Consider the following 26,774-nt stretch of genomic DNA (forward strand, 5'->3'; position numbering starts at 1 on the left):
CCACAGCCCAGTGGCGTGGGTGACACCAAGGCTCATGGCCCTCAGGAAGTGCTCAGGCACCCTGCTGTTTGGGAGAGTCTCTGGTGAAAAACACTGAGGTAAAACCACGCCAACAAAATGTCTGCTCCTTAGGGCATTTGGGGGCAACTGAGAGGGGGTGAGAGAAGCTGTAGGGACTGAACACCACTGAGGCACTGAAATTAGATCCAGTATTTAATCACCTTTTCCAATAATTTACGTGTTGATTTTGTTTGTATGTTTGTTTTTGTTTTTTGGTTTGGCTTGGTTAGGTTTGTGGTTTTTTTTGGGGGGGGGAATATTTCTGAGGGGTTTTTACATTTCCTCACAATATGTGAGGGATGGTGAGGAATTTTGTCTAGACAGAAGTAAAAGTTTGAGTTATAAAGTGATATTTTCTACTCTGTGAAAAGTAACAAAATCAGGACAGTGATATTTTTGTCTCAAAACTTTTCTTAAAAAGAAAACAAAACACAAAACGAAGGTTAAAAAAAATGACAACCAACCTTTATTACTTTGGAAATACAGTCTATCATAAAGGAAATATTTTAAATAGTTGATATTAAACAGTAGCAAAGATCACTTTGCAGAGATGAAATGAGCCACGTCGGGGGTTTTCAGAAACTGTCTCTCAGTACCGCTAGGAGACGGGCAGCTGCTGGTGAGGACTAACAGAGCACAGCATATTGGTGCAGAGTAGGGTTTTTTTGGTAGCATATACTTATTTACTGCCATAGCAGAAGAAGCAATTAGCCGGCATTTTGTAGGGCGGTCTCCCAGGATTTATCCTCAGGCAAGAGCAGCTCCACCACCAGATGGGACGCCGGGGACGCGCGGTGTGTTGGGCCTCCCCGTGTGAGACTCGCGGCCCAGCTTCTCCATTCCCCTCACAGCCCTTCGGATTACGAGTGCTTCTTCTTCTTGATGGCCTCCGCCCTCGCGGCCAGGCTCCTGGCGCAGGCGGTCAGCAGCACGATGAGGACGCCCACCAGGAAGGTGACCAGCGGCCAGAGGAAGCAGTGCAGGAGGACGGTCTCGTCGTGGGTGCGCTTCAGCATGACATCGTCCGGCCTGCAACGGGAAGAGATGAAAATCCGCCTGATGTCACCACCGGGGCAAAGCATCTGCCACGAAAATAATTAAGGCGCCTTGTTTGCAGCAGCGCTGGGTGTGATTAAAAGCGGCCTGCTGGGCTCCGCTCACTACCTCGGTTGGCCTGCCTCATCAGCACCCATGGCAGGCCGCGAGGATGTTGCCCTTGCAGTGCTTACAGACCAAAAAGTTCATTCAGACAGAAATAAATAAAAAAGCGCTGGTACTTTAGGTCTTTCTGGGGTCATGGTAATCACAAAGAGATATAATATCACACTGTGGATTGAAAAACCACTCCATAAGACAGCAATTACACAAACCTACCTGAAACGGCCTCAGACACCACCCGATGAACTCAAAGTGCAATTAAAGCTTCCCTCCCAGCTGTGAGCCCTGGCGTGTCTGTGGGGCCGCACGGAGGCTCCTGAGGGAGCCCTGGCTGTGCTCTGGGTCTGGGTGGAGAACCAGCCTGGGTGGAGAATCACTTTGGGACCCCCCTAAGGACCTGCCCCCACGCCTCTGCCAGGGGTGGCTAACTCACAACCACATAAGTAAGTGATGTGCACATTCCCAAAAGGAAACAGAGGGAAGGGTGGAGGAGGAGAACAGCAAGGAGGAGGCATCTCAAGAGGGTTGGTAATTCAGCCAGGCCAAATGTCGGAATGACCAGGTGTCCACCTGCCTTCCCCCAGCTTGGGAAGCTGGTCTGGACACCTGCAGGTGGGTTTTCCTCGGCTCTGGCTCTGTCTGCTTTCCCTGCAGTTTAACTGTGCTATTAGCCCCTTTTTGCTTCACTGAGAAATTAATTAAGGGAGGTGCCCGCAAATAGGCAGATGCCAGCACAGCACATCTCTGTTTGTGTAGGAACCAGCAGAGTAAGTCTCTCATCACGAGCAGCTCATCTACATAAAAGTTGAGACTCAGCTACGTACAAATCGATCAAAAGAAACCCAGGTGTATTCGACAGGGGAGCATGTGAAGGCTGCTCAGCCAAAATCCTCCAGACACATAATCAGGCACATGCGGAGACCGCAATTTGAATGAAATAATATTAGTGTGATGTGCACAAACTTACCAGCCTATGCCAAATTAATGAGAGCACCCAAAGAGGAAATCCCTTCCCAGGAGGCATAATACTGCTTCCCTCCTATTTACTGTATCATCACCTGTGAATTACAGAGTGCTAATTGGCCAGGAGACCATAAATAGACAGCATTCAATCCTCTTGGCTCCAAACTTGCAAGAGACATTGAATTTTAAGTATTTTTTTTTAAAGTGGATACTAATCAAAGAGTTTAAAAACAAAGGGCATGCAAACAAACTAGAAAATTGGATTTGATTAAAGAAAAGAAAGTGTGGTTAGGGAGACCTAGATATGCTTTTAATTGAATCTTCAGAGATTTTGGAAAGCATTTGATGTGACAGCAGTAATGGATGCCAACCTCTCCTTGCAGGTGGGATTGTGACTCTCGTGGCTTAGTCATTTAAAAGGGTTTCCCTTTCGGAGAAGAGGTGCCGTTAGTGAGGTCTCGGGATGAAGGCTGCCTTCAGATGTATGTTATGATTAGTGTTAGTTGCAGCAAGAGTCCCTGTTTAATTCATAGATTGTGGAAGGTAGGCAGCAGTTCCCCGTTAGCTGCTCACAGCACCTCTTCAGACATCGCGTTGTCAAAGCAGCTGTCGCCAGGCACAGGAGCACAAACAGAGAATGTCTGCGAAAATCCCTGGGACAACTCATTCTGCAGCAGACACTGAGGGATAAGAAACAAAATTGGCCTGTAGCAAATACCCTGAGCTTGTTGGCAGAGCTCTGCACTAACCCTCCTCGTGGCCCAGCAAGAGCTGGGCCAATCCTTCTCTCCCGGTACAAAAACCTTCAGCTTTTGCTCCGCAGCTTACACAGTGGGACGTGATTAATACAAGAGAGCTGCCTGCAAGTTTTTTGAATCAGAATAGTGCACCCAGAGGTAGCTGTCAGGAGAACATGCCTCTTGGTGTTTACCACCTGCCCATGACTCGGAAGCCCACAGCAGAAAGAAAATGTTGCAGCCATCCAGAAATGGTGCACGTGGACCAAAGGAGCAGAAAAATGTAGCTGCAATCTCTGGATTCCACCTCTAAAGCAATAGCTCTTGGCAGTAGAAACAAGGAGAGCAGAGCAGAGGCTACCAAGTGGGCAGGGAAAACAAGAGGATGGTGGAAGGGTGAAGGGAAACAGAAAAGGGAAGGTGCCTCCATTCCCGGGGGAAGCCCTGACTGCACAGTGATGTGGCTTTGCTGGAAATCCCCCCAGCATCACTGCCCCGGTCTGGAGGCAGTGATGATGAAGCCCCAGGAGGTATGTTGTGCCTGGAAACATGTTTATTTTCCCTGTGAATATCAGGAGATTTAACTACTGAGCGAGGGGGAGCTCATCCTGCCCCAGTGCACGCCACCAAGCCCTGGAGCTGCTGCAGACAGTGGTGGATGCTACCCAACACCACCCAAACAACAGAACAACCCAAAACCACCACAACTAAAGTCTCTACATTAACTGAAAACATACCTCCCCTTTCCCTGCAGAGACAAGGACAGCATAAATCTGTTTTCATTGTTAAAAGGTGAAAGCAGCACTTATTTTTAGCGAGACTTCTTGCTCAGGGTTGCAGCCTCGCTGGCCCTGACCAGGCGCTGCACGATGAGATGTCCTCTCCCTCTCTGGCCTGAGAACAGCTCCACAGGCCACACAGTGAAAGAAAGAATAGAAAAGAGCAATGCCGTCATCTGACTGCAGGGAATTAATTTAGAAAATTGTGTGGTGTACCAAGGCAAACAGATTTCTGTTCCACCCTGTATGGATGAGCAGCCCGATGCCCACAGCGCCCTCGGCTTCTGCAGATAATTATTCCCTCATAAATGGCCTCCAGGGTAGACCCAACACCATGCAGGTGGTCACTGCTCACTAAATAGTGTTTGCTCTTCAGATCTGGCATGCATTTGTGTACAGCACCCTGCAGCAGACACTGAAAGGGATCAAGCTGTCCTGCAGCAAAGCAACCACAGTGCGTTCTTGCTGTCACAAATGAGCCCAGAGCTGAAGAACAATGATGCCACATACATGAGCCACTAATAAATGAATTGACATATGCTGCTCTGTCTATCTCTGCATGGCATGAGATTGAGGGGTCTGAGCTGACAGAGATCCTTGTTTATTGCTTTTTAATTGATATCAATGTCACCTGTAACTTGAAGAAATTAATCACAGAACATCAGCCTGATCTACAGAGTCCCATCAATACACCACACCACTTAGTGCCACATCCATGTGTCCCCTAAATACCTCCAGGGATGGGGACTCCACCACTTCCCTGTTCCAATGCTTGATCACCCTTTCCATGAAGAAATTCTTCCGAATGTCCAATCTGAACTTCCCGTGATGCCAAGTGACAGGATCTGCTCCATCCTGCCCATTCCCTCAGACCTTCCCCTCCAGAACATGCAGATGTGACCCTTGTTTGCACGTGGTCGGGACTGCAGACCCCTTGGGGCACTCAATGGGAGATCGATCAGCGCTGAGGTGCCAGAGCTCAGTGCTTTCTCAAACCTTTGCAGCAACCTGAGAGCTTTACCTGAATTTGCTGCTTCTTTTGTGCTCTGCAACACTGGGCGCTGGTTCCTGCTGGGCAGCTCTCCCCACAGGCCGGAGCGTCATCATGCCAACAGATTGGCACCTTCATCAGAGAGCCAGAAAACCTAAGCCGTGCTTTGGTTGCCTTAGCTAAATGTCAGGCAGCAAGTTGTGCTGGGCCTTGCTATTTATATCAACAGAGAATGATTGAAACTGCCAAGCTTGCTTCTCACCCCTTTTGTCTAAATTTGAGCCGTACTAATTGCATCACTTTCTTCTTCTCAAACAAGCCTGTTGAAATGTGCCCCACCAAGCTGAAGAGACGAGTCGCCCAACAGCGAGCTCCACACGCGGCAACAATCCTGACAGTGTTATTGAATTAAGTCTGATGAAGGGGAGACAATGTTAATTCATCGCCTGCATACTTACCTAGAATTGTATTCTACTGTCTCAAGAGAACATTAATGTTGTGCATACTACTCCATCTAAGGGACCTGCCACTATAATTGTATATGTTTTGTACAGACTGAGAAGGAGCAGTGAGCTCCACCACACAGTCACTAAAATGCTGACAGAAAACGTGCACATTTCTATTCTGAACAGAATTTTCCCTCAGTTTGTTTTTGGCATTGTTTTTATTTCCTCTTTTCCTGCTTGGCAAGCTCTTTAGTTATCATAGCTCCAGCAGTACACCTAAGCAAACACCTTTCTAGTCAGCAAAACTTATCTTTCGAAGCTCGCTCCTATCTCCAGAAGAAAATGGATGGTGAGCACATTCCAGCTTAGGCTATCTTCAAGTATCTCTGGCAGTTAGCCTCCCTCCTAGCATATATAAATTGTTGTACAATCAGCAAAAGGCAGCGCTTCAAGGCAGCCATAACATTTGGCAATAACATTGAACGATATAGGATGCGGCAAATATAAGGAAAAAAAACTTGCCTGAGTGCTGCACAATTGGCATTTTACAAATGCTCACCACGACAGCGGCTGCCTGCCCAGTGGGGCCAAAGCCATCGCTTAGCTCCTGCTCAGCAGATCCGAGCACTGGCAGCTTGTTGACCAAAGGTGTCCCAGCGAGGGCCCTGCTAGCACACACTGGCCTCACATTCTCCTCCCTGTGTCACAGTGAACGCAGATATCTGACTCCAATACCTCCATACTGAGCCCTGAACCACACCATTCCCACCCAGGTCCCCCTCACCTGTTTAACTTTTGGGTGGTGGTGGTGTAGGACACCCACCCTCTGGTGGGGCAGACATCCATTCAGTGCTTAACTTAGCAGCCAGGAACAGCCTCCTCAGCTCTGCCAAAATGGCTCGTGCTGATCAAATCAAGCACATGCCGTATCCCTCCAGAACTGGAGTCTAAACCCCTCCAAACCCGGGCTGATCCGAGGATCCTAAGTATCATCTTTCCACCTCCCTGTCTACACGGACCTGTGATCCCCTCCACAGCTGTCCTCCCACATTCCTCCCAGCGTGCCCGCACACCGTGGTAGCACTCAGTTCCAGCCACCACGTCACCTCTTATTTCCCAGCACCTCACTACCAGAAGGAGACAGGCAAGAGCGCTCCTTCCTAATCCATGTACTGAAGCGAGGAGACCAGCTATGACCCTGGAGCACGTGTAAGTCCCATCAGCACTGGGAGTAAAAGGAAGAATTGAAACAGAAGAGGTGATGCTTCCAGTTACAACTTTCTACTCTGCAATCAGTATGAAAACTGACGGTTGTGTGAACGTTTATTGAATGTATCCAATTCATTAATCCTCTCTGAACACAGTTCCTGAGTTGGTTTGTACTATTTACTGTCTCCCTTTTTCTTCCAGCCCCTCCCAAACACAGTACAGTTTCTCTTCCTTTGAGGGAAGGAACATTTATATCCAGGCCATAAAGTTGCCACCAGTGTTAAAAACCAACGTGTTCTTTGCCATAAAATGCCATGTTTAAAGGAAACTTTCCTTAGAGTTTTGCATTTTTACTTTAAGTGGTAAAAGCCCTTTTTCACTTTCCTTGTTGCTTTCCATCAACAGAGTTTGCAAAGCTCTGCACTAAGCACTATGCACTAAACCACATCACTACACGTGTGTATGGGTATCCATATGCATATAGACACGTTTTTTTCAAACAGAACCCATACACAGCTGTTAAACAGATGTGTAAGCACATCCGTCCATGCAGATGTGGATTACTTACCTCAAGTGCTGGTTAAAATAGCATGTGAAGGGTTGCGAGCCCACTTTCTCCTTCCAGTACTTCTGCTTGTACGTGACATTCTCTGAGTTCTCCTGATCGTCCCTGGCGCAGGGAGGGATGTACGAACACTGCCAACACATGTGGGAGAACAGAGTTACTTCTGCGCTCAGTAACGATGCACCACTTTCTCTGCATTTTCCTCATAATTATTGAAATGGGCAAAGAATAGTTAGTGCAAGAAAGAAACAAATCCAAAATTTTACTTGAATTGCTGGTTACATCCTGCAGGTAGTGGAAAAGAATATGCCAGCGTTCACAAACCAAATAAAGGCTTTATCACATTTTGTTCTGTTATCAAAGCAACCTGCCACGTAACATCTGATGTGTTTGCTGGTTTTCCTTATTTTTGCACGATGAATGTAAGAGCAATCGTTTAATTTTGAAGTACTCCTACCAGCTGCCCGGCCTGGGTTTGAAGCGCTTCCCATTTGCAGTGGGACACACAGTCACCAGTTCTGACTAACACCATGCTAATAAATATTCCAGCAAATCCCAGATGACGGGATATCTGATATCTAGTTGATATCTCTTGGCACCAGACACTCACTCTGCCACTGTCACAACACGGGTAACAAGCACAGACTGTTCAAAGCCCCAATTCAGCAAAGGTTCAGCGTCTGCTTCTTCCATGGAGAAGCCAACAAAAGCTGAGCGCGCAGCGCGCTGGGTGCAGATCCCAGCCTCAGGCGTGTGCTCCAAAGCCCAAGGAGACCAAGGGCAGTCTCTCCCCTATGAACAAGCTGAGTAACAGCTTAACTTACCCCCACATAACATGAGGAATGAGCAGCAAGACTACCACTTCTCTGCTGGCAAAACTTTAGCTGGATCCTTGAGAGACCTCCCACGTCCCCCAAAGGTCGTGTGGATCCTCCACCAAGTTCATGACCTGGTGAACCACTGCATTCCCATTCTGAACTTCAGGCTTAGGAACAGCTACATGAACAACTATCTTCACGGGAAAAACACAAAGGAAACACACGGGGACTTGCCATAAATCCCAATTACACAGCTCAGAATCAGTACCAGGCTGGTAATATTCTCTCTTCAGTCAAAGCCACTGTTTAGATAGATGACTCAGGGTTCAATTCAGCGTCAGAGAGCAGCTAATACACCTTCACACCAAGGTTTTTGTGAGCTTTGTATCTGGCATGAGTTTGCTGCTAGGTGCTCACCCTCCAGTGTCCCTGCAGATGCCTGAAGCGACTCTGGGTTACTTTGAGTGCTTCACTGGAGCCTCCCATGGAGGAGGGACAGAGGTGTGAGCTCTGGTTTAGCTTCCAGTTTGCATTTCTTGCTTTTCAAAGACTAATTCTTGCCTAATTCAGTAACATTTTTAAGAAAAAGAAGGCAGACTTGGTAAGCACTGAGGGGAGCTGTCTCAAGCCTGGGAGACGTCGACGACATGAAAAGGCCAAGAAAATCTCAAGTGCAAGCAGACATCAGGGCCCAAAGTAGAAGCAAGTCAATGCCTCAGTGACTCCACCACTTCCCTGGGCAGCCTGTTCCAATGCCACACAACCCTTTCATTAAAGAAAGCAAACACAGGCATGAAGCAAACATGATGTCCTCCCACTTGAGCCCCTCTATAGCAGGGTGATAATTAGCCCCTAATTTTCCTGCTTGTATAAAGACGCTCTAGGTAAGTATCATTGAAAAAGTGCAACACACCACTAAAACTAACACCACCCAACTCCTCATCTCCAGGCAACGTATGAGCTCCTCCTGACTTGTGCAGGTACCTCCACAGGTTTCTGGGTTATCTTCATGGCCTGGGAGCAAGGAAGCGCTGCTGTGACCACCCTGCTGGTGAGGAGCAGCGGTGGGAGATGAGCAGGGGCTCATTCATAAGCACAGAAAAGTAAGTCCCTACAGCTCACGGTGCTGGCTTCACGCCTGGCTTTCACCTACCTCTGCCACCAGACAAACCCAGCAAGCAGACCCCACACGAGACCTGAAGAAGGAGCAGCACGGTGTACTGGATTGCAGACAAGTCTCTGCAGCCCACGCCGTGCCCTCGAGAAGAGCCACACAAAACGGCAGAGTTTAGGAAGGCCCCTCTGGGCAAGACAGAGGCCATCTGGAGCCAGGAATCTCGCCGTGATCCCGACACCCTCAGGCTGAAAAGGCTGATCCTACAGACCTAGGTGTTGCAGTCTAAGCCGAAAAGTCTGAAGTCTGAGGAGTAAGAGAGCAGATCTTGGTGGCGGTGACGTGCTCCACCACAGCTTCACCCTGCTCACCCTCAGCCCGGTCCCCGCACGCCCTGTGTGTGCTGCCATCTCGCTCCACGGCCTTCGCAATTAATCCCCCCTAAGCCTTATCTCGGAAATGATTATTGCTATCAGCGCAGCTGAAGAAAGGCTACCGTGGCCCTGCTGAAATTTCTTCCTCCGAGACAAAAAAAAAAAAAAAGAAATCCACAAATCACTCAGACTGAACACAAATGTAATCGTGTGCAGTGCTTTTTATATACATTTCTGGATTAACTCTGACCCAGCTACATAATCTTTTAAGAGCTAAATGAATCCTGGGCTGTACAGCGATGTGATCGTCTTAGGACACAAGGGGAAAAAAAAAAAGTCTTTTCCTGCAGCCTGCCCTCACTGGAATAGACAGATTGATAACCACCATGTGTATGTTTATACACCAGCCCACTCCATTACGGAAAGTGGAATAATTTTAGTCCGATACACTGGGGATGTTTTTTTGGTGGAGTGAAGCTAGCAGCTGATGCAGCACAGTTGGGTGTTGCGAGGGGCCTGAAATATGCACAAAGAGCCACCCCAGGAGGAGAAGCAGCTGAACAGAATGGAAAATCCTAAGACCCTCCAAAACAAAATTGTTCAAATATATATTTTCTTCCTTCTGTCTGGGAGCTGATCAGCCCGCTGTATGTCTAATCACACTAACACGAGCCAGCGTGCTACAGGAAGGTGAGGGAAGCAGGCAGGGTTAAAAGGCTCCTCAAGCACTCATTCATGAGTACCAGACCCAGATCATTAAATCCATCAGATTCCTGGCCTGTTGCTATGACTAATCTATTTTAGCATAAAATCCCGAAAGCTCTTGAAGACGGCAAGACCTTGGGACAGAAATAAAAAGGAGACTCAGTGCCCGGCTAGACAGACGCTATACCCAGGGAACGAAAGGGAACCAAAGCACCAGCTACACATACATCACTTGGTTTAACAGGGTATAAGTTCCTAATGAGACCTAAACAACCCTTGAACCGCTTGAAAGCCCCTGCCGGACCCATGGATGTTGCAGGAGATGCTCAGCCCGGGCACCCCGCACCCATCCCTGCTGGGTGCTGGGTTTTTTGTCCCTGCACATTGCTGACAGCCCCAGCCCCAGGGAAAGGCGAAGTTTGCAAAGCTCCCTCCCGGGCCAGCGCTTCGCCGCCGTCCAGCACTGCAGCCTCATCGCTCATCGCGTCTGAGCCGTGCCAACAGCTTAATCCAAATCCTGTCAGCTTTACCATCCTGCTTCCCGCTCTGCTGACTTCTGAACGTGGGGAAAAAAGCAACGCGCAGCCCCTGAGCTGGCTTAATCCTTCTTCCAAGGGCCACGCAGGTGTGAGCAGGGCTGTGGAGGCTGTGAGGTGTCCCAGCCTTGACACGTGAGCCCGCTCCCCCTGTGGCCCCTCCATGGGGGTCAGCCCGCTGCTCCGCGGCCACATCTCTTGTTGGAGAGCCCAAATCTGCTTCTCCGGTATCGCACCTGGGCTTGGGTGCTTCTGGGGACAGGGATTTTCTGTTTTTCTGGGAACTGCTTAGCAAAATCTCCTCCGCCCGGGTGGAAGGCTGCCAGGAGAGACTTTACTCAGTGTTAAAAGGAGAGAGCAGGGTGAAGTTACTGCCTCTAAAGACAGAAAGAAGCAGCACGCATCGCCTTCACGCTGTCGGGGCGTGCTGGAAGCTGCAACTTCTTCCCGGCCCGTGTCCCTCTGCGCGATGCAGAAGTTTAAGAATGGAAGGAGCAGGGAGGGAAGTCTGGCTTCAGCGCAGACCCCCTGGGTTTTGGGGACATGGGTCAAGACGTGTGTGAGAGTGTGTGTGTATGTATATATATGCACACATAGATGCTTATAGATATGAACATCTACGTGCACATACACGCTTATAGAAATAGATATGTATATATAGGCACATATACACACTTATAGAGATAGGTATGAACATATACGTGCAATACATGCTTATAGAGATAGATGTTAACATATATATGTTCAAATACACACTTGCAGAGATAGATATGAATATATATGTGCACGTAGATGCTTATATAGACAGATATGAACATGTATAGCTGCACATACACACTTATAGGGATAGATCTGAATACACGTACGTGCACGTACAGGTTTATATAGGTAGATATGAGCACACACACGTGTCCATACACACTTATACAGGTAGGTATGGACACATATACATGTATAGGTGCCTTATATAGGTAGGTATGAACACATATACGTGTATAGGTACCTTATACAGGTAGGTATGAACACATATACGTGTATAGGTACCTTATACAGGTAGGTATGAACACATATACGTGCACGTACACACTTACAGGGATAGATACGAACACATACACACTCACACACCCACTTTGTGCTGAGTAACAGCTCCGGGACAGCCCCGAGACCCCCCCCCACGACCTCCCCCTCATCACCGGGACCCTCGGCGCTGCCCCCAGCCCCTCGGCGGGGGGGTCCCGGCGGCTCGGGGCTCACCTTGGGGTTGGAGCGGAGCTGCCGCTCGTCCTCGTGGAGCAGCGCGGGGCTGGCGGAGCGGGAGGTGCGCACCAGCACCTGCAGGCAGGGGTAGCGGGCCGTGCCCCGGCAGGCGGCCCCGCAGGAGAAGGTGCAGGCGAAGCGCTCGCCCAGCTGCCGCACCGCCAGCACCGTGCAGTTGGCGGCGCCGCCGCCGCCCCGCTCCTGCAGCGCCGGGCGCAGCCAGCAGCAGCCCAGCCCCAGCAGCGACAGCAGCCCCGCGGCGATCAGCAGGAAGCCCAGCCGCATGCTCTTGTCCTCCGCCTCCGTGTACTCCGTGTGCGCCGCCCGGCTGCGAGCCATCCCCCCCCCGCCTGCCGCCTGCCGCCCGCCGCGCAGCGGCCATCGGGGGAGGCTCCGCGCGGCCCCGAGCTGCACCGGCACCCGGCGGGCACCCAGCGGGGACGGCCCCGGCACGGCCCCCGGCACGGCCCCCCGCACGCCTCCGCCCCGAGAGGGGAGTGGAGGGGTGGGGAGAAGGAGAGGGGGGTGAGGGAAGGGAGAGGAGCGAGGGGAAATGGTGAGGATGAAAAATGAGGGAGGAGAGAGGGGAAGAAAAGAGGAAAGAAAGAGGAAAGAAGGAAGGAGAAAAAGGAGAAAAGAAGGAAGGAGGAAGGAGAAGAGAGAAGAAAAAGAATGAAAGGTAAATGAGGAAAAGAAGAAAAAAGAACAGAAAGAAATAGAAAAGAGACAAATAGAGAACAAAAAGAAGAAGGGAGAAAAGAAAGGGGGAAAAGGAGAATAAAAGAAAGGAGGAAAGAAAGAAGATAAAGGAGAGAAAGATAAAAGAGACGAGGAAAAGGAGAAAGAGTACAGAAAGGAACGAGAAAAGAAATAGATAAGAGACAAAATAGAGAACAAAAGGAAGAAAGGAGAAAAGAAGGGAGAAAAGAAAGGAGGAAGGAAAGAGAAAAGAAAGAAAAAAGAAGAAAAAAGGAGGAAAGAAAGAGAAAAGAATGGAGAAAAAAGAAAAAAGAAGAGATGAAAGAGAAGAAAAGGGAGAAAGAAGAGAAGAGAAGAGAAGAGAAGAGAAGAGAAGAGAAGAGAAGAGAAGAGAAGAGAAGAGAAGAGAAGAGAAGAGAAGAGAAGAGAAGAGAAGAGAAGAGAAGAGAAGAGAAAGGAGGAAAGAAATTAAAGAAGAAAAGGAAGAAAAAAGGGAGAAGAAAAAAGAAGCAAGGAAGGAGAGAAAAAAGTAGTAATAGGAAGAAGAAAGAATTAACACAAAAATTTTAAAAATGGATAAAAAGTAGAAAGGCAAGAAAAGAGGAAGTACAAAGAAGAAAGATAAAAAACAGACAAAATAAAAGTAAAATAAAAGCAAAAAAAAAGTATAATTGCAATTTAAAAAATAAAAATACAGTATTTAATTAGTAAAATAGAAAAAAATATTATTAAAAAAATATATATACCAACCCATCTGACCTAGTTTGGGTCCCTCCGGGGGTGGATGGGACAGCTTGCGATGGGATTATCTGCCCTGGGGAGATTTGCTGCAGGAGCGCTGCGGCAGATTAGTGCCGAGCAGTGCACAAGGTGCGATGTCTAGAGGGGGGCTGGCGGGTGGGGGGCACGTTGCTGGCCCCCTGCCCGCCTGTCTCCTCTGAGGCAGTGTCCTCCCATAGCCTGCCCAAGACCCAAATCCAGCATCTGTACAACCTTGGGGTCATTCGTTGATATTTGAAGACAGGTAAAACAAATGTAGGCTGTCGAATGACTTTGGGCAGGAATTGCTTTTATCAGCAAGGTATCGGCCTTCATAAGGCAGCCCGAAAAGTGCCCTCTTCACAGAAGGGCTGTAGAAAGGATCCAAGAAAATGCACTCACTTCACAAATAGGGTTTGGTTATTACCCAGCGCCACCCACCATGGCAGCTCCTGCAGCACCTCAGTGCCACAAGCGCCTGCCACGTCTTTATTCCGCAGTCGTCATCACAGGCAGCTCCGCAGAACGAAGTGTGACAATTTCAGAGATGATAGCTGAACCTGATGATACAGCGGGCAGGAAGGTACAGAAATCATAGAAAAATAAATAAGGCAGACAGCACTTTCCTCTGGCCGCATTTTTCAATCACTTTTCTGCTGTGGAGAGGAACGTCAAACTTTTAAAAATAAAGTTGATCCATAGGTTCTCCAACTGGAATATTGAGCATCGGTAGGCAGGACGGCTATTAAGCATCCACACTGTGACAGGAATATAAATGGATGCAAATGTTGTCCTCGGCTGCACCAGCGTGCTGCTGCTCTGTCCTCAGGCTAGCTGCTCTACAGCAGCCATTCCTAATGCTAGAGGTTTCTCTGGAAAAGTTTGCTGACTCCAAGCATGGGATTTATTTTTTGAACCTGCAATGGGTTTTTCTAGCAGCAGGATGCTAGGTGCAGTCTCTAGTGGAGAAGCTTCCAGCGTGGAGTTCCTAAATGACAAAAAATATCCTTGTGATCAGGTAGGTTTGCTGCCTACCACCTTCCTGAAGCCATGATCCTGAAAGCAAGCTCCAGCCCCGATTCCCAATCATCTCACCATTAATTCAGATGGGCTGTGACCTCTTGGATACCTTCCCCTTGGAGCAGCTGGTGCCCAGTCTCTGTGTGTTTGTCACTTGGTTCAGCTCTTGGCTGGGCCCCGCACACAAAGTGCCGTCAGCCAAAAATTAACTCACTGGGCGATGCTGTAACCTTGAGAGCTGGCCTTCTGCATGCATCAAACCCTGCGTCTGAGACCTGAGGAGACAGCGGGGCTGTATTTCACCTGTATTTTCACAGTCCTGCACTGATAAATAACTCAGGACAAGTCTTTTTGTGTCAGTTGGAGGAGCAGCAGACCATTAGTGCTTGGTTTGGAGGAGCGCAGGGCTGGGTGCCCGCAGCTTGGGCCAGAAGCAGCCTGGTCTTACAAATTCAGCAGGAAGGTTGACATCTGTGTGACGGTGCCCAATGTCAGGAAAAGGCCGGTCCTGCAGCAAACACTGAAGCATGTGGCGCTAGGAAAAGGTGACTTTCAGGAGACTTCTGAGCTGAAGCCCAGCAACCTTGCTGAAGGACATGAGCACCTCCACAGCCACCTCAAGGCAGGCCAGGCTGGTTGCTGTCCGCTCGCTGTCAGCCCATCCTTGTCCTACGGCCAGCGTGCCAGCTTACCTATCGCCATTAGCGAAGGGCCCACACACAACCACAGCCCAGCTTGTGAGGCACACGGAGGGGACGCCTCCATCTTGGGCACGTGTGGGGCCTGAGGAGCCGCGTGAGCCTCCCTTGGCAGCAGAAGGCCCACCGCCGACCTGCCCCAGTGGCAGCCCACGTTAACCAGCACCATCCAGCACGAAGGAGCGATGGGGCAGGCTCTCCACACCCATCTTTGTGGGAGGTTCTCCTGATGTGTGAACGCACGCTGACAAGGACAGTGGATGGGGAAGAGCTCTGCGAGGCCACGCGCGTGTCCGTGTGGAAGCCTGGTGGTGGTGGTGCCAGTGATATCAGTCAGGGAGCTCTTGCAGCCTTCCTCCATCACAGTGCCAGCAGCAGGCTGCTTTTCTGAACAGCCACAATGTGTATAAACACAACAACAAAACGCCTTTTCGAAAGCACCACCGTGACACCCAGCAGGAAGTAAAGCGGACTTCAAAGGGAGGAAGATGACAGCTGGCTGGTAGAAACACATCCTGGGGCGGGGGAAAAAAACACCACCAAAACGAACCCTTTATCCGAAAAAGAGCTGCGGAGAAAAACTGAAGGGCTTCCAAAAATTTTCAGCAAGGTCTGCATCAGACAGAGCAGCTCCAGGATGCTTCCCTGTGCTCCTTATCAGGATCATTTTGCAGGCGATGCAGGATGTTGCAGATAACTGTGAAAATCGGCCAGTTTATTGCTGTACAGAAGCGTGGTGCAGAGTCATCTGTTTATTTAAACCAGAGGTGGTTGAAAGAAGTCTTCTTGCAGAAAATTCTGACACAAACCTACACACAACACTGTCACGTTAATACTGGCAAGGCAGCATGAACTGCAAAAGATAAACCAGAGCCTGGGAAAATAAGATCCAAGAACAGTTAGCACTGCTAACCCTGAAGTGGCTTGAGTCCGTAATGTTCAAAACCGCTGCTCAGTGGGTTTTAACACTGGTTTCAAAACATAAACTTCAACCCCAATAGCCTGGTTTGGAGAGGTAAGCGACCAAAGTCATTCAAACCGCAGTTAGAAAACAATGCATCTACCTGCGTTTCCTCTGGCCTTTCAAATGCACCAGAAGCACTCAGATCTGCAGAAATGAGAGCGTGCATGTTTACTGAGGGGGTGGAGGCATGTAAACAGCATGTTAACCCTGGCACTCTGTGAAAACGAAAGCATCAGCCAGCCAGCCACCCAGATGAGCTGCTCAACCCAACCGGCATGCTTCACCAACAGTCAAATTCCACTAGTGTAATTTTTAGGCGGCAGCAAGTTTTGAGAAACATGAAAGGATGTGATATTTGAAACGTAAGCACATTTAGACACCTTGTTTCAGTAGAAGCAATTGTTATAGCTAGCATCTTAAAACAAAAGCACTGCCCAGCTACCTCACATTCAGCATCCCATTTGTGCCTTTGGAAGCTCTTCTGAGTGTGGCAAAGAGGAGCAAGCAAATTCTCTTCTTCATTTCAATCAACGTCCAGCCACGGAAATACTTTCAATCAGAAATTATGGGAGTTATTTAATTAATTATGTTCCTTCTAGGTGATATATACCCAGATCTTTAAAACGATGTTATTTAGAAACTGAATACCCTTCTTCAAGAGCTGTTGCCACCTATGCAGTGTGCAGGATCGAGCTGGCTGCCACACAGCCATCCTAAAGGTGGTTTCTGGTTTCTTTATAGGTAACAGAAAGAGCCTGCCAGCACACTGCAAGCATTCTCAGAAACCAATTTCATGTCTGACCACAATACACGTGTATTTTGTGCAGTTTCTCAAACTTTTTAATTTTTTTTCGCCCCACGGAAACTAAAATGGAAACAAAAAAGCACAAAAAATACTGGCTTAGGTAGAGAGGATTTACAAACTTCAAGTAACAGCTCTTAGTCACATGCAAAATAGATCAACAACGTGAACATCTACAGGATTCCCATTAGTGTATTCATTTAAACTAATAAAGCACCTGAAGGTACTTAAGTGTGCATGGCACCAGGCACTAAGGCCTGAGTGTTTTCTTGGTTCTTTTTGAACACTCAGGTGGCTTGTCCTTACCTCCTTCCTCCGGGATGCCCTGGCAATTAGGTGGACTCACAAGCAGGGTGGGTGGAGTAACAGCTGTGAAAATACAAGCTATCGGTGCTCTCTGCAATACTGGCGATACTCAAGTGGGTAAAAACCATTTTAGCCCTGGAAATTAAGGGGAGTGGACTTCTAAAAGAAAAGCAGCTATTTAATGATTCAAGAAATACTCAAAACAACATGCACTAAGAAGAGATGAAGCGAGTGTGTCTGTTCCATGGGCCAGTAGTGCTTCTAGTTGTTTCCAAGAATGCTGATTTTATTACTCAGAACTTACCTTGCACAACATTTTAATTATGGGGGGAAACACAAGTAAATGTATTTTTAAAGCAGAATTCTATTCTCTGCCATTATTCATAGCAATAGTGAAAAAGACTTAACAAAAGCCTCAAACAGTAGCCATCAGTATTAAAAATCTCCGGTTCAGTTCAGACAGCCATTTGCCATGTGTAAATGAGTTTTTTCTTCCTTTCAGAAAAAGGAGGTGGGGCAGCATAGGGTTTTTCATTTTGATTCATTGATGTGGTATCAGGCTACAAGGTGCCTCCAATTTGATACCTTCTTTTATATCTAAAACCATTTCTCAAGTTTCAGTGCAGGGTGCAGCATGAAATTAAATCAGATTTTAAAGTTTCTGTGTATTTAATGACACAAAATACAGGTGAGAGACAGCTTGTATTTCCCCTGGGAAGAGCAGATCACCAGTTCCTTGCTAACAGTTGAGGTGTTTGCTAGAATCCCGCATCTCACGTGTCTGAAGCATGGTACAGTTGAATGCGACTATATCACTGCAGTAACCTGCTGAAAAGCTTCTGTCTCAATTTCAGCTTGGTTTTGAAGTATCAAAGATATTTAGCTAATGAGATATTATTTTTAATGTAATTCGCCTTGGCCCCCTTATCACATCTGGCATTAAATTCCACGAGACTAGCTCTGTGGAGAAAGCAAACAAACCAAAAATCATAAGAAAAAAAAAAAGTGATTTGAAGTAGTAAACATTATTTCCAGAAGCTTTCAAAAATGCTAAGGTCACAGAAAACCTCTGGCAGTAAAAAAAATAATAAATTAAAAAAAATGCATTTATCATGGAGTGAGCAAGACACTTTTAAAGAATATCCTTTTTAAAATTTAGAACTGTATGCCTGAGTAGGCAAATACATGCATACATGTTTGTATCCACTCCGAGAGATGAAAAAGCTGCTATGTTTTCAGCTATGTTAAACATCATCTGGATTGTAAACATCCCTTATTTCAAGTTGAAGAAGCAGTTCAGTTAAATAAAAAGATGATCATTGGCATTTTTATGTCTATCATCTTGAATTACACATAGAAGTGTAGAATTTAAAATTGCTACACATCTGAACGGTCAATTTCAGATGTTCACAGTTCAATAAATTCCATGAAGCTATTTTTTATTTTGCACTACAAAGAAAAATAGGTTAAAACCTAGAAAGAAAAATAATTGAAAAAACTAATTACTTTTTTTTTTCTTGTATGGTAACTGCAGGTATTTTGAAACGGTTTGCACTACCAGAGGCAACTTACGGAGAAATATCAATCACATCAGGAGAAAGAAAACTATCCAAATGGTTCAGGTTTTTCTTCTTCCACTCCAAAGAATTGTGCTTTTTGCACAAACAGTGCATATTCATGTTTGTTCAAGCCTGGAAGTCCAAGTACTAGTGATCATCTAATGAAATGTGTATCTGAAGTGAGAAAGTAGCAGATCAGAAGTAAGGTATGATCAGCTCTAAACCAAGCTTCTTTCAAGCTTTCCTTCTGTGATGAGTTCTTGAAGCATCTTTTTAATAATATGAAATGTCACCAACCCCCCCATTGTACAAATGACAAATGATGTGTTTTGCTTGTTTGTTTTTTGAGGATTTCAAACCAAGACGACCAAACGTTACAGCCTACTGCAGAAAAAAAAACGTAAATTTCTCCCATAAAATTACTTGTCAGCAGCAAAAAGACTCTTCAACAAGTGCCTTAACCACTGTACAGCTTGATAGTTTTAATACTTCAATTTTTTTTTCCATTTTTCATTGTTGAAGAAATAATTTCACAATCTCAAATCAAAGTCAACACTGCAGTGAGGAGAGCTTTTCTACTTTATTACAAAGAGAAGAAGCCTTTATGTGGTCAGAAAATACAAGATTGATCTTTTTTTTTTTTTCTCTTCCTATGAAACGCTGCTGTTCAAACAGCCAGAGTGAATTGTCTCAGTTCACTTAAGTCCCATCACATTCACTTGGGTATGGATGTCCTTGGCTGCTGAAAATCTGGCCCTTTAGTGCACAGGGCGACAAAGTAGTCCCCTGACCAGCAGTTCCAGAATGTCCCGTTTTCATATATTGCATCCATGCACACCTCCTAAAAATGAGGTACAGCAGGGCAAACATTTTCCAAAATAGATGTCATATATATAATATATACACATTCGTACATACATACCTTTATTCATGTGATGTCCAAAAATTTAAAAAAAATGTACACATTTATTACAAAATCGTAACAAAGACTGGACAGTGTTTTGCTCATTCTGGAAAGATGAAGCTCAGTAATACACAACTCTGGAAACTAACCAGAGATTGTGGCAATATCTTTCTTCTAAACAGTCAGATATTCTTGCATTAAGCTTGGCGAAAACTGCCTTTCAAAAACAGAAGGGGAAGTAAAATGAAGGAAGCAAACCTTGCTCATCTTTCCAAATGAAATACGAGAAGGATCTTCACATAAAAATGCACAAACATTTTTATTACCAATAGTGCTACAATGAACAATGCAAATTTTGTTGTCTAATTTTTTGTCTTTTTTCTTTTTTTTTGTCTTTTTTCTTTTTTTTTTTTCCTCCTTTTTACATTTTGGAAAACTAAGTGGTAAACTTTTGTCAGTGTACTCGCTTGTCTTTACAGACCCAAGCTTGTCTGCTGGCAAAAAAATAAAACAAAAACAAAAATTCAGACCCTGCTCAAACTAAAGAAAAACAATTACAAATTTAGTTGTTGGGCAGCACATAATTAGTAAGGCAGGACCTCAAATGGTGACCCTTCGCATGAGCCAATTGCCAGATCCTCAAGGAATTAAAACCAGGATGCCTGAGCCACATCAGTTCTGCAGTTATGTTGAGTATTGTGCTGAGACAGCCATACCCCAAGAAAAGGGAAGTCTTTAGAAGGCTTGCTGAGCAGGGTTGTAGTTGAAGGTTGATGGCAGATGAGGCCTTTCTTCTAATTTGTCATATTCCAGATGGAACTCCTACAATTAAAAAGAAAAAAGAGAAAAAAAAAGACAAAGCCAAATAAAACAACACATCATTTAACTGTAAAAAGCTGTTTGCTACAAGCCATGCTTGAACAGCACAAATACGGAAGAGATCAAGTCTTCATCTACCTTAAGGCAAAAAACACATGATTTCTCTATCTGGGATTCTACATTTTAATTAGAAAAAAAACTCATTCTGAGCAATCACCCGCAATGTATGGACTCTTTCTCTCTTTAAAAAAAAATATACATTATTCTCAAAACCTCTGGTATGATCTCAATTACATATATACACACACACACGTATACTCATAAAACACATACATACAATCATTGCATGAGCTGAATTATGAATAAAAGTGTACATCTGAAATGTTGAAAGACAGAAAGAGTCTTACTTTGGATAATCTGAAGTTTTGAGATATTTTGTGGAACGCTACCAGGCCCAAGCGTAAGTTAAACTAGCTAGATACAAAGTTGGGAAACATGACCTAAAGTGCTAGGGACAAACTACTGAAACCTACTTAAGCCAGAGTTGAACAAAATATTCCACCACGTTTCATACTCAAAATTAAGTTTCAGACTTAGCCAACCCTCCTGCACTTGCTGAGTTCCTCACTATTCTATCACAATTTGTCAACATCTTTCATGAGACATTCACCTGGTGTTTTATAAACAACCATATCAAATAGAAACCTTTTCCTACGTGTTTAGATGCCACACGAGCTACCGATGCATAAATAAGTAGCTTTAGTGTCTCACTGCCACAAGCACCTGACTTTTGTCTGAGGGTGTCCGCATTGGGTAATTATAAAATCTCTCAGTGATCTAGCAGGAGTTTTTAATCAGACTACAGCAGTTACTACAAATGAGGCTGTAACCAGCCCTGGTGTCTAAATGCCCCCTGATGACTACACTGAAAAAAAAAAAAAATCCCCCCCATGACCTTAATTTGTGCCCACAACCCTAATCAGTATGCTTTGACATGTGGTGCTCGTTACTTCATACATGAAAAAATGTACAAGGACTTACTGAAATCTTATATTTTCAGATCCTTTCAGCAGCTTAACTGTGTCTCCTCCCCATTTTATCTTCATTCAAGAAGCAGAGTAAGTGGAAGTTGCACAATTTTCTTTAAGGCTACTTCCTGTTAATTCAACAGCAGCTATACCTTGGACACACACAGTCATTTATTCTGTCTAACTGCCTGGTGAACTCAGCAGATCATCACCTGTATCTACAGAGAAAACTTATCCCACTCTTTTCATGCACCAGTAGAAACACTAAGAGTACCGAACAGATTACTACACTATTTAATCACTTGAAGGAGTGTTCTAAAGTATTTTAGTTTTTGCAGGTAGACAAACTAAGGAAAAAGTCAGTGCAAGATCCGAATTAACATCTAGGAACTCCAGCTCCCAGATCTCTTGCAAAAACAAGGTCTATCTAGCACAGAAGGTACATTGACCATGGTAATGAAATAAATCAGGGAAAAATGCTACAAAATCACTGTCTGTATTCCCCAGAGAATACTGTACCTAAACCTGGAAAATCCTAGCAAAGCCTATGTGAGGTTACAGCCATCTGCACTGAAGCGTTGCATGTCTACCTTGTTCTTGCTTCTCTGCTGTCTGCTCCAGATGGGTTTTTCTTTCCTTATTTTTTGCACTACGCCCTGTGTAGCCTTTAAAGTTACAGATACAGGTCAATTGCTTTTGGCATTCCTGATTAACACCACCTATCTGCTGGCGTGTGTTCTCCTCTTGTGCAAATCCATACCCATGTGCTGGTACTGAAGAAGTGCCTGCTCTCTCCTTTTGTCAGAGGCAAGATCAAGGCGTACAAATCTATGCAGGTATTAAGCTGGTTTATGTTGGGTGGGTCTTCAGTAAATCTGATGTAATTTTATAATCGAAAAATACCTCGCAAACTTCTCTCCCATTCCTGGCTTCAAAGCTCTCATTGTGCACATAACCATGGAAGGGTCTGCGGATTACTATCAATCTACGGTCAGCTGTTGGGGAATTGCTTCTTTATCAGAATTGTAAACAAAAGAAAGGGTTAATGATAAAAGCTTACATCGGTTACCCGAACCTTCACAGGCTCTGAAACACCCTTGAAATTACACACGGAAAACAGCTACTTAAACTGGTAAGACAGTACCAATTACCTAAAAAAGGGGATTTCCAGACTTACTGGGGTTGCATGCCACTGTTGGCAGTAGCTGCTCTGTGTGAGGTGTGTGTCTGAAGGAAATGCTCAGTACCTTGAGCAGTGCTTTGTGAGCCACAAACAGAAAACCCTTCATTTAGAAGAAGGAATAGGATTTCCTACTAAAGTTGCTTTAGAAGCATGAGTTGATACTTCAAACTGCCATTGATTTTTAAAGTAAAAGGCTTAAAAGAGCCTTTTTGATTTGTATCCCTGCATCAGCAGTGCTGAAGCTCAATATCCAGCAGTGTTTAAGAATACCTAAAGTTATATCTGAGAATACCAAAAAAAGAACTCATTCACCAAAATTTGTTGAAAACTAAAAGGTAATTATTTATTACATATAGAAAAATACTTATTACATGTATTTTATGCTTTACTTTTGATACCAGGGGCCACTATAGTTTAGGATGTGAACAGCAGCACTGATATTTTTGAATATAAACAGATACAAATAAGGTGTAGAAATGCCACTTATCCATGGACAAACATTTGCTAAATTGTTTTATTTTCCATATGGAAGTAATTATTAAAAATTAAATACCTTTTATTAACCAAGAATAATGACTAGTAAGTGCGTGTGGAAACTTCGAGCACATGTGCAACACTAAGTAAGAAATTGTTCTGTGCAATGAAATCAATTAGTCCTCGTGTCACTCTGAAAACTTATTTTGATGGCAAAGTTACATCAGCCTGCACATATACAAACAATAATAGAATACTAAAGATAAAAGAGAATTGGTTAAGGTGACCCATAGCATTAATAGAGTAAATCAAAACAAAGTTTGCTGAATAGGAAGTGTCCGAGTGTCCAGACAAAATATTCTGGACGGTGTAAATCCATCAAAGGAGATTGTTGACATTTCAAATGGGACCAGAAAAGCAGCATTTCTACTGGATTAAGGGTGGATGCAAAGACCCAAGGTTAAATTAGGGACTGAATTAAAATGCTATGGCACATTTCGATTAGAAGAACAAATTTTACTTTCTAGCAATTATAAAAATATGTAAATTAATATTGATCTTAAAATTATAGAAAGTAATTTAATACAGGCAGCAACCCTTACAAGCAAATAAACACTTGGAAATTCAACCTTCTCTCCCATAAAGAACTCCACGCGTTATAAATACAAAACGAAAGTAGAAGGTTTTAGATTTTTTTTCCCCTTTAACCAGGATTAATTCTCCTTACTTTTCAAAGGAGAACTTCCAGACAGTTCATACTGCAGACAATTTAAATCAGGATTTCAGTAAATGTGCAATTGTAGAAGGCATTTTTGGTCTCATATCCACTTCCCTTCCTCTCTCATTTGAGTGTCTTTCATGTCTCCTCAACAGCAGCAAACTACAAAGCCAAATCCTCAGTGAAAAATCAAAGTGTCTTTAACCATATTGTACTTTCCACATGCCCTAGGATGAAAAACCATATACAGAGACATATCTGTAGTCAGCATTTTCCTGGGTTTTGTTTGGCATTTAAGGTGAATTTGAAGTTAATTGTCATTCACATTTAAAACCACGTATCAACGTGGAATTAATTAAAACCTAACAGTTTAGGAACTGTCTCATTACTAAGCTATTTTGCTGCATTTCCTTATTTTAGGAAATCAAATAGAATTAGGATAGAAAACAAAGCCTATTCTTTAATATATATATATATATATTAAAAAAAAGGTTTTCTTGAAAAGTTATGCAGTTTACCTTATTGGGCTTTGTTTTGACAGTATTTAGATTGGTTTTCCCAATCTGCTAAACTATGTTTTTTGCATTTTACAAACTTAGCTGTAAGATTTAGTAATATTATCCAAAGTAAACGGTTACATGTCACTGTATCAATTGTAATGCAGTGTAACTTCAAAAATTACATGTTATTAATTTGTAGATAAACACGTAAGCTAATAATTGCACAATGTAGCTTCTGCAAAGCGTAAGACATTAAAATCTGTTGCCCTATATTTGAGCACATACATTAAAGAGCAGATGAATTGATAAAGCACCTTGAAAAATAATTTAATTTGCACATATAAATAAGAGAGAGTAATTTACCAGAAATAATTCTTGACTGACTGCTTCAAAAGAGCACTAATTAAACCACTAAAAGAGCAGTCACTGTTATGGCCTTCTAAGGAACGGATATTCCCAGTACTCACTAATAATATGGCTGTTACAGTAAAAAACTGCAATTTATCAGAATTCTCTTTTTTCCCCATCTTCTCATATTTTTAATTTCCTGAAACATTAATAACTCCTGTGTTTGTTAGAAAAAATTACTTGGCCATATTTCCCCTCGCTTTAAAGGTCATCAAATATTGCCGCTCTTCTTCTATTATTCCTCTTAGGAAATGTCAATTTGAGAAATTATTATCAGAGGTATCATCATTACCATAGAAAGCCAAGAACACACTTGACGTACATTTATAGAAGTTCTTATGTCCTTATCATAGATGGAAGTCTCACAAAATTACTTCCAATAAGTGATTCTTTTTCCACGTAACAACATACCAATTTTTCCTCAAATCCTCTTCTAGCTTCCTACGATCAATACCTAACACGTCTGGTGCACTTTGCACCAAACTAAAATCGAAAATACAAAATAACATTCCATTTCCAATTGTTGTATTAAGAAATGCGCAAGCATAGAAGAAAAGATACTGGAATTGATAATGGATATTGGAAAGAAATCACGTTTCCTGTTAGCTTACTGCAGCAGGTGAAAGACTAGAAAATTATATCCCTCCCCTTACTAGCTGTCAGTTGCTTTTTAATGTTAGGAAAACTATTTTCAGCATGGAAAATAAAGAGAAGAGAATCTGTATAGATCTCGGGCAAAATAATTTAGAGAACAACAGCGTTTTGTGTATCTGTGTCACCACTACCTCCAATGCCTACTATATAAAGCAAGCCTGACTTTTTAACAGAGGAAGGGATGTAGAGGGCCAAAGAACAACTCAAGCTCTGGACGCTGAATTTCAGGACAGGCCTTACAAATCCAAATACAGAAAATACCATCTTCAAAGCAGTGCTTAAGCATCAAGTAGCAGCTTGGTACGTTTGCTACAGGTAGAGAAAGAAGCAACACTAAGGGGTTACTATCCTTATACAATGGGCACTACTTCCATCTAATAAAAGGAATTTTTTGTTTCCAAATACAGTAAAAACCAATCTGATCCTCTGTGTAGGTACCTACATGAGGCTCTTATTGTTCATTAATAAACAGAACGTATTAAGTTGACTCCAAAGAAGAAATCTGTTCTTTCAAAAATAACTACTTCCTCTCTGAAGATCTAAAGTAATAATAAAATAGTTTTAAACAGTGCCTTGGAAAACCTAAGTTTTACTTAGGGTATACCAAACAACAAATAAATAATTCAAAAAAATTAAAATTTTGCTTTTGTTTGTGTTCTCCTTTGAGGTGAGCAATGTCTGCTTAAAGGTCTTGGAATCACCTTGCACATATCCCCAAAAAGTTACATAGGCAAGGCTGGCTATTAAAACCTTCCATTTGGAAATCTCAGCTTTGTTATGACCACTGGAAAAGTAGCAGAGACAACAAATCACTCATGCAAATGGATTGAAGAGCTCCCCACATCATTTGAGACAATTAAAATGTAAATTTCTCAAGGGGTTGTACAGACTAAGAGAATTTATTGGGTGAAAAGAGATCCTACCTAGTTAATCTCTAGATGATGGCAAACTTCAACATACTGGGTAGGAAGAAATTCAATGCACTTAATGGAACAGGAATACTCAAGTCTAACCCATTCCATTTAAAGTTGATGTTTGAAAACACATCAACCAGCACACAAACAATTCAATGGAATATTTCATCATCTCAAAGCATGTAGATGCAACTTGATCACAGGAATGAAATGCTTTATCAGAGAACAATGCAGAAGATAGGCTCCAGGTGAAAAGATTTCAATTTTTAAAAAAAAGACCTGAACATGCAGAACCACAATGCATAGTTCCAATATGTAGGAATCCCATCTGTTGATTTCAAGGCTTCAAGATTAATTTAGACTGGTTAGCGAATGACAATACTCCTGATCACTCAAAAAATGTTTTGGCACGTATCATTAGAAAAATATTTGCTTTTGTGGAGTAAAGAAATCACAGAAACCGTGATCCAGCAAGGAAAAGACACTGTACAAGATTGCTTTAAAAGTTTGAAGATATTAATATACTGAAAAAATTATCTTTGGGGGAAGGTGGAGAAAATCAAGCACAATTCCATACAATGCAAGTAAAGGGTGAACATTATGGACAATATTTATGATCAGAAAGAAACAAATTATCACAAGTGGAAAAGGGA

General features: G+C 43.9%; 2 protein-coding genes across 7 annotated transcripts in view; both read right to left on the minus strand.

Annotated features, from left to right (window-relative positions):
• Positions 1-503: 503 nt before the first annotated feature.
• KCNMB4 (potassium calcium-activated channel subfamily M regulatory beta subunit 4) lies at positions 504-12,176 on the minus strand. Its single transcript, XM_068669215.1, has 3 exons — positions 11,710-12,176; positions 6,912-7,039; positions 504-1,089 (listed from the first exon to the last, which is right to left on the minus strand). Exons 1-3 carry the CDS (start codon positions 12,049-12,051, stop codon positions 921-923), a joined length of 639 nt encoding a protein of 212 aa, XP_068525316.1. The 5' UTR covers positions 12,052-12,176; the 3' UTR covers positions 504-920.
• A 6,904-nt stretch (positions 12,177-19,080) lies between these two features.
• The window catches only part of CNOT2 (CCR4-NOT transcription complex subunit 2), an 85,104-nt gene continuing 77,410 nt past the window's right edge, over positions 19,081-26,774 (minus strand). For all 6 annotated transcript variants that reach the window (XM_068669213.1, XM_068669214.1, XM_068669208.1 and 3 more), the window contains one exon: positions 19,081-20,245. In XM_068669213.1, the coding sequence (XP_068525314.1) occupies positions 20,159-20,245 (87 nt within the window). In that variant the 3' untranslated portion in view covers positions 19,081-20,158. The remainder of the gene's footprint in view (positions 20,246-26,774) is intronic.

The sequence above is a fragment of the Anas acuta genome, chromosome 1 (assembly GCF_963932015.1).
Source record: "Anas acuta chromosome 1, bAnaAcu1.1, whole genome shotgun sequence".
Classification (NCBI taxonomy): domain Eukaryota; kingdom Metazoa; phylum Chordata; class Aves; order Anseriformes; family Anatidae; genus Anas; species Anas acuta.

Excerpts from the sequence above, each read along its gene's own strand:
- KCNMB4 (XM_068669215.1), bottom strand. The coding sequence starts at position 12,051 with ATGGCTCGCAGCCGGGCGGCGCACACGGAGTACACGGAGGCGGAGGAC. Across the intron at positions 7,040-11,709 it reads AGCTCCGCTCCAACCCCAAG|TGTTCGTACATCCCTCCCTG; the intron begins GTGAGCCCCGAG and ends ATGTGTTGGCAG. Across the intron at positions 1,090-6,911 it reads TATTTTAACCAGCACTTGAG|GCCGGACGATGTCATGCTGA; the intron begins GTAAGTAATCCA and ends TTCCCGTTGCAG.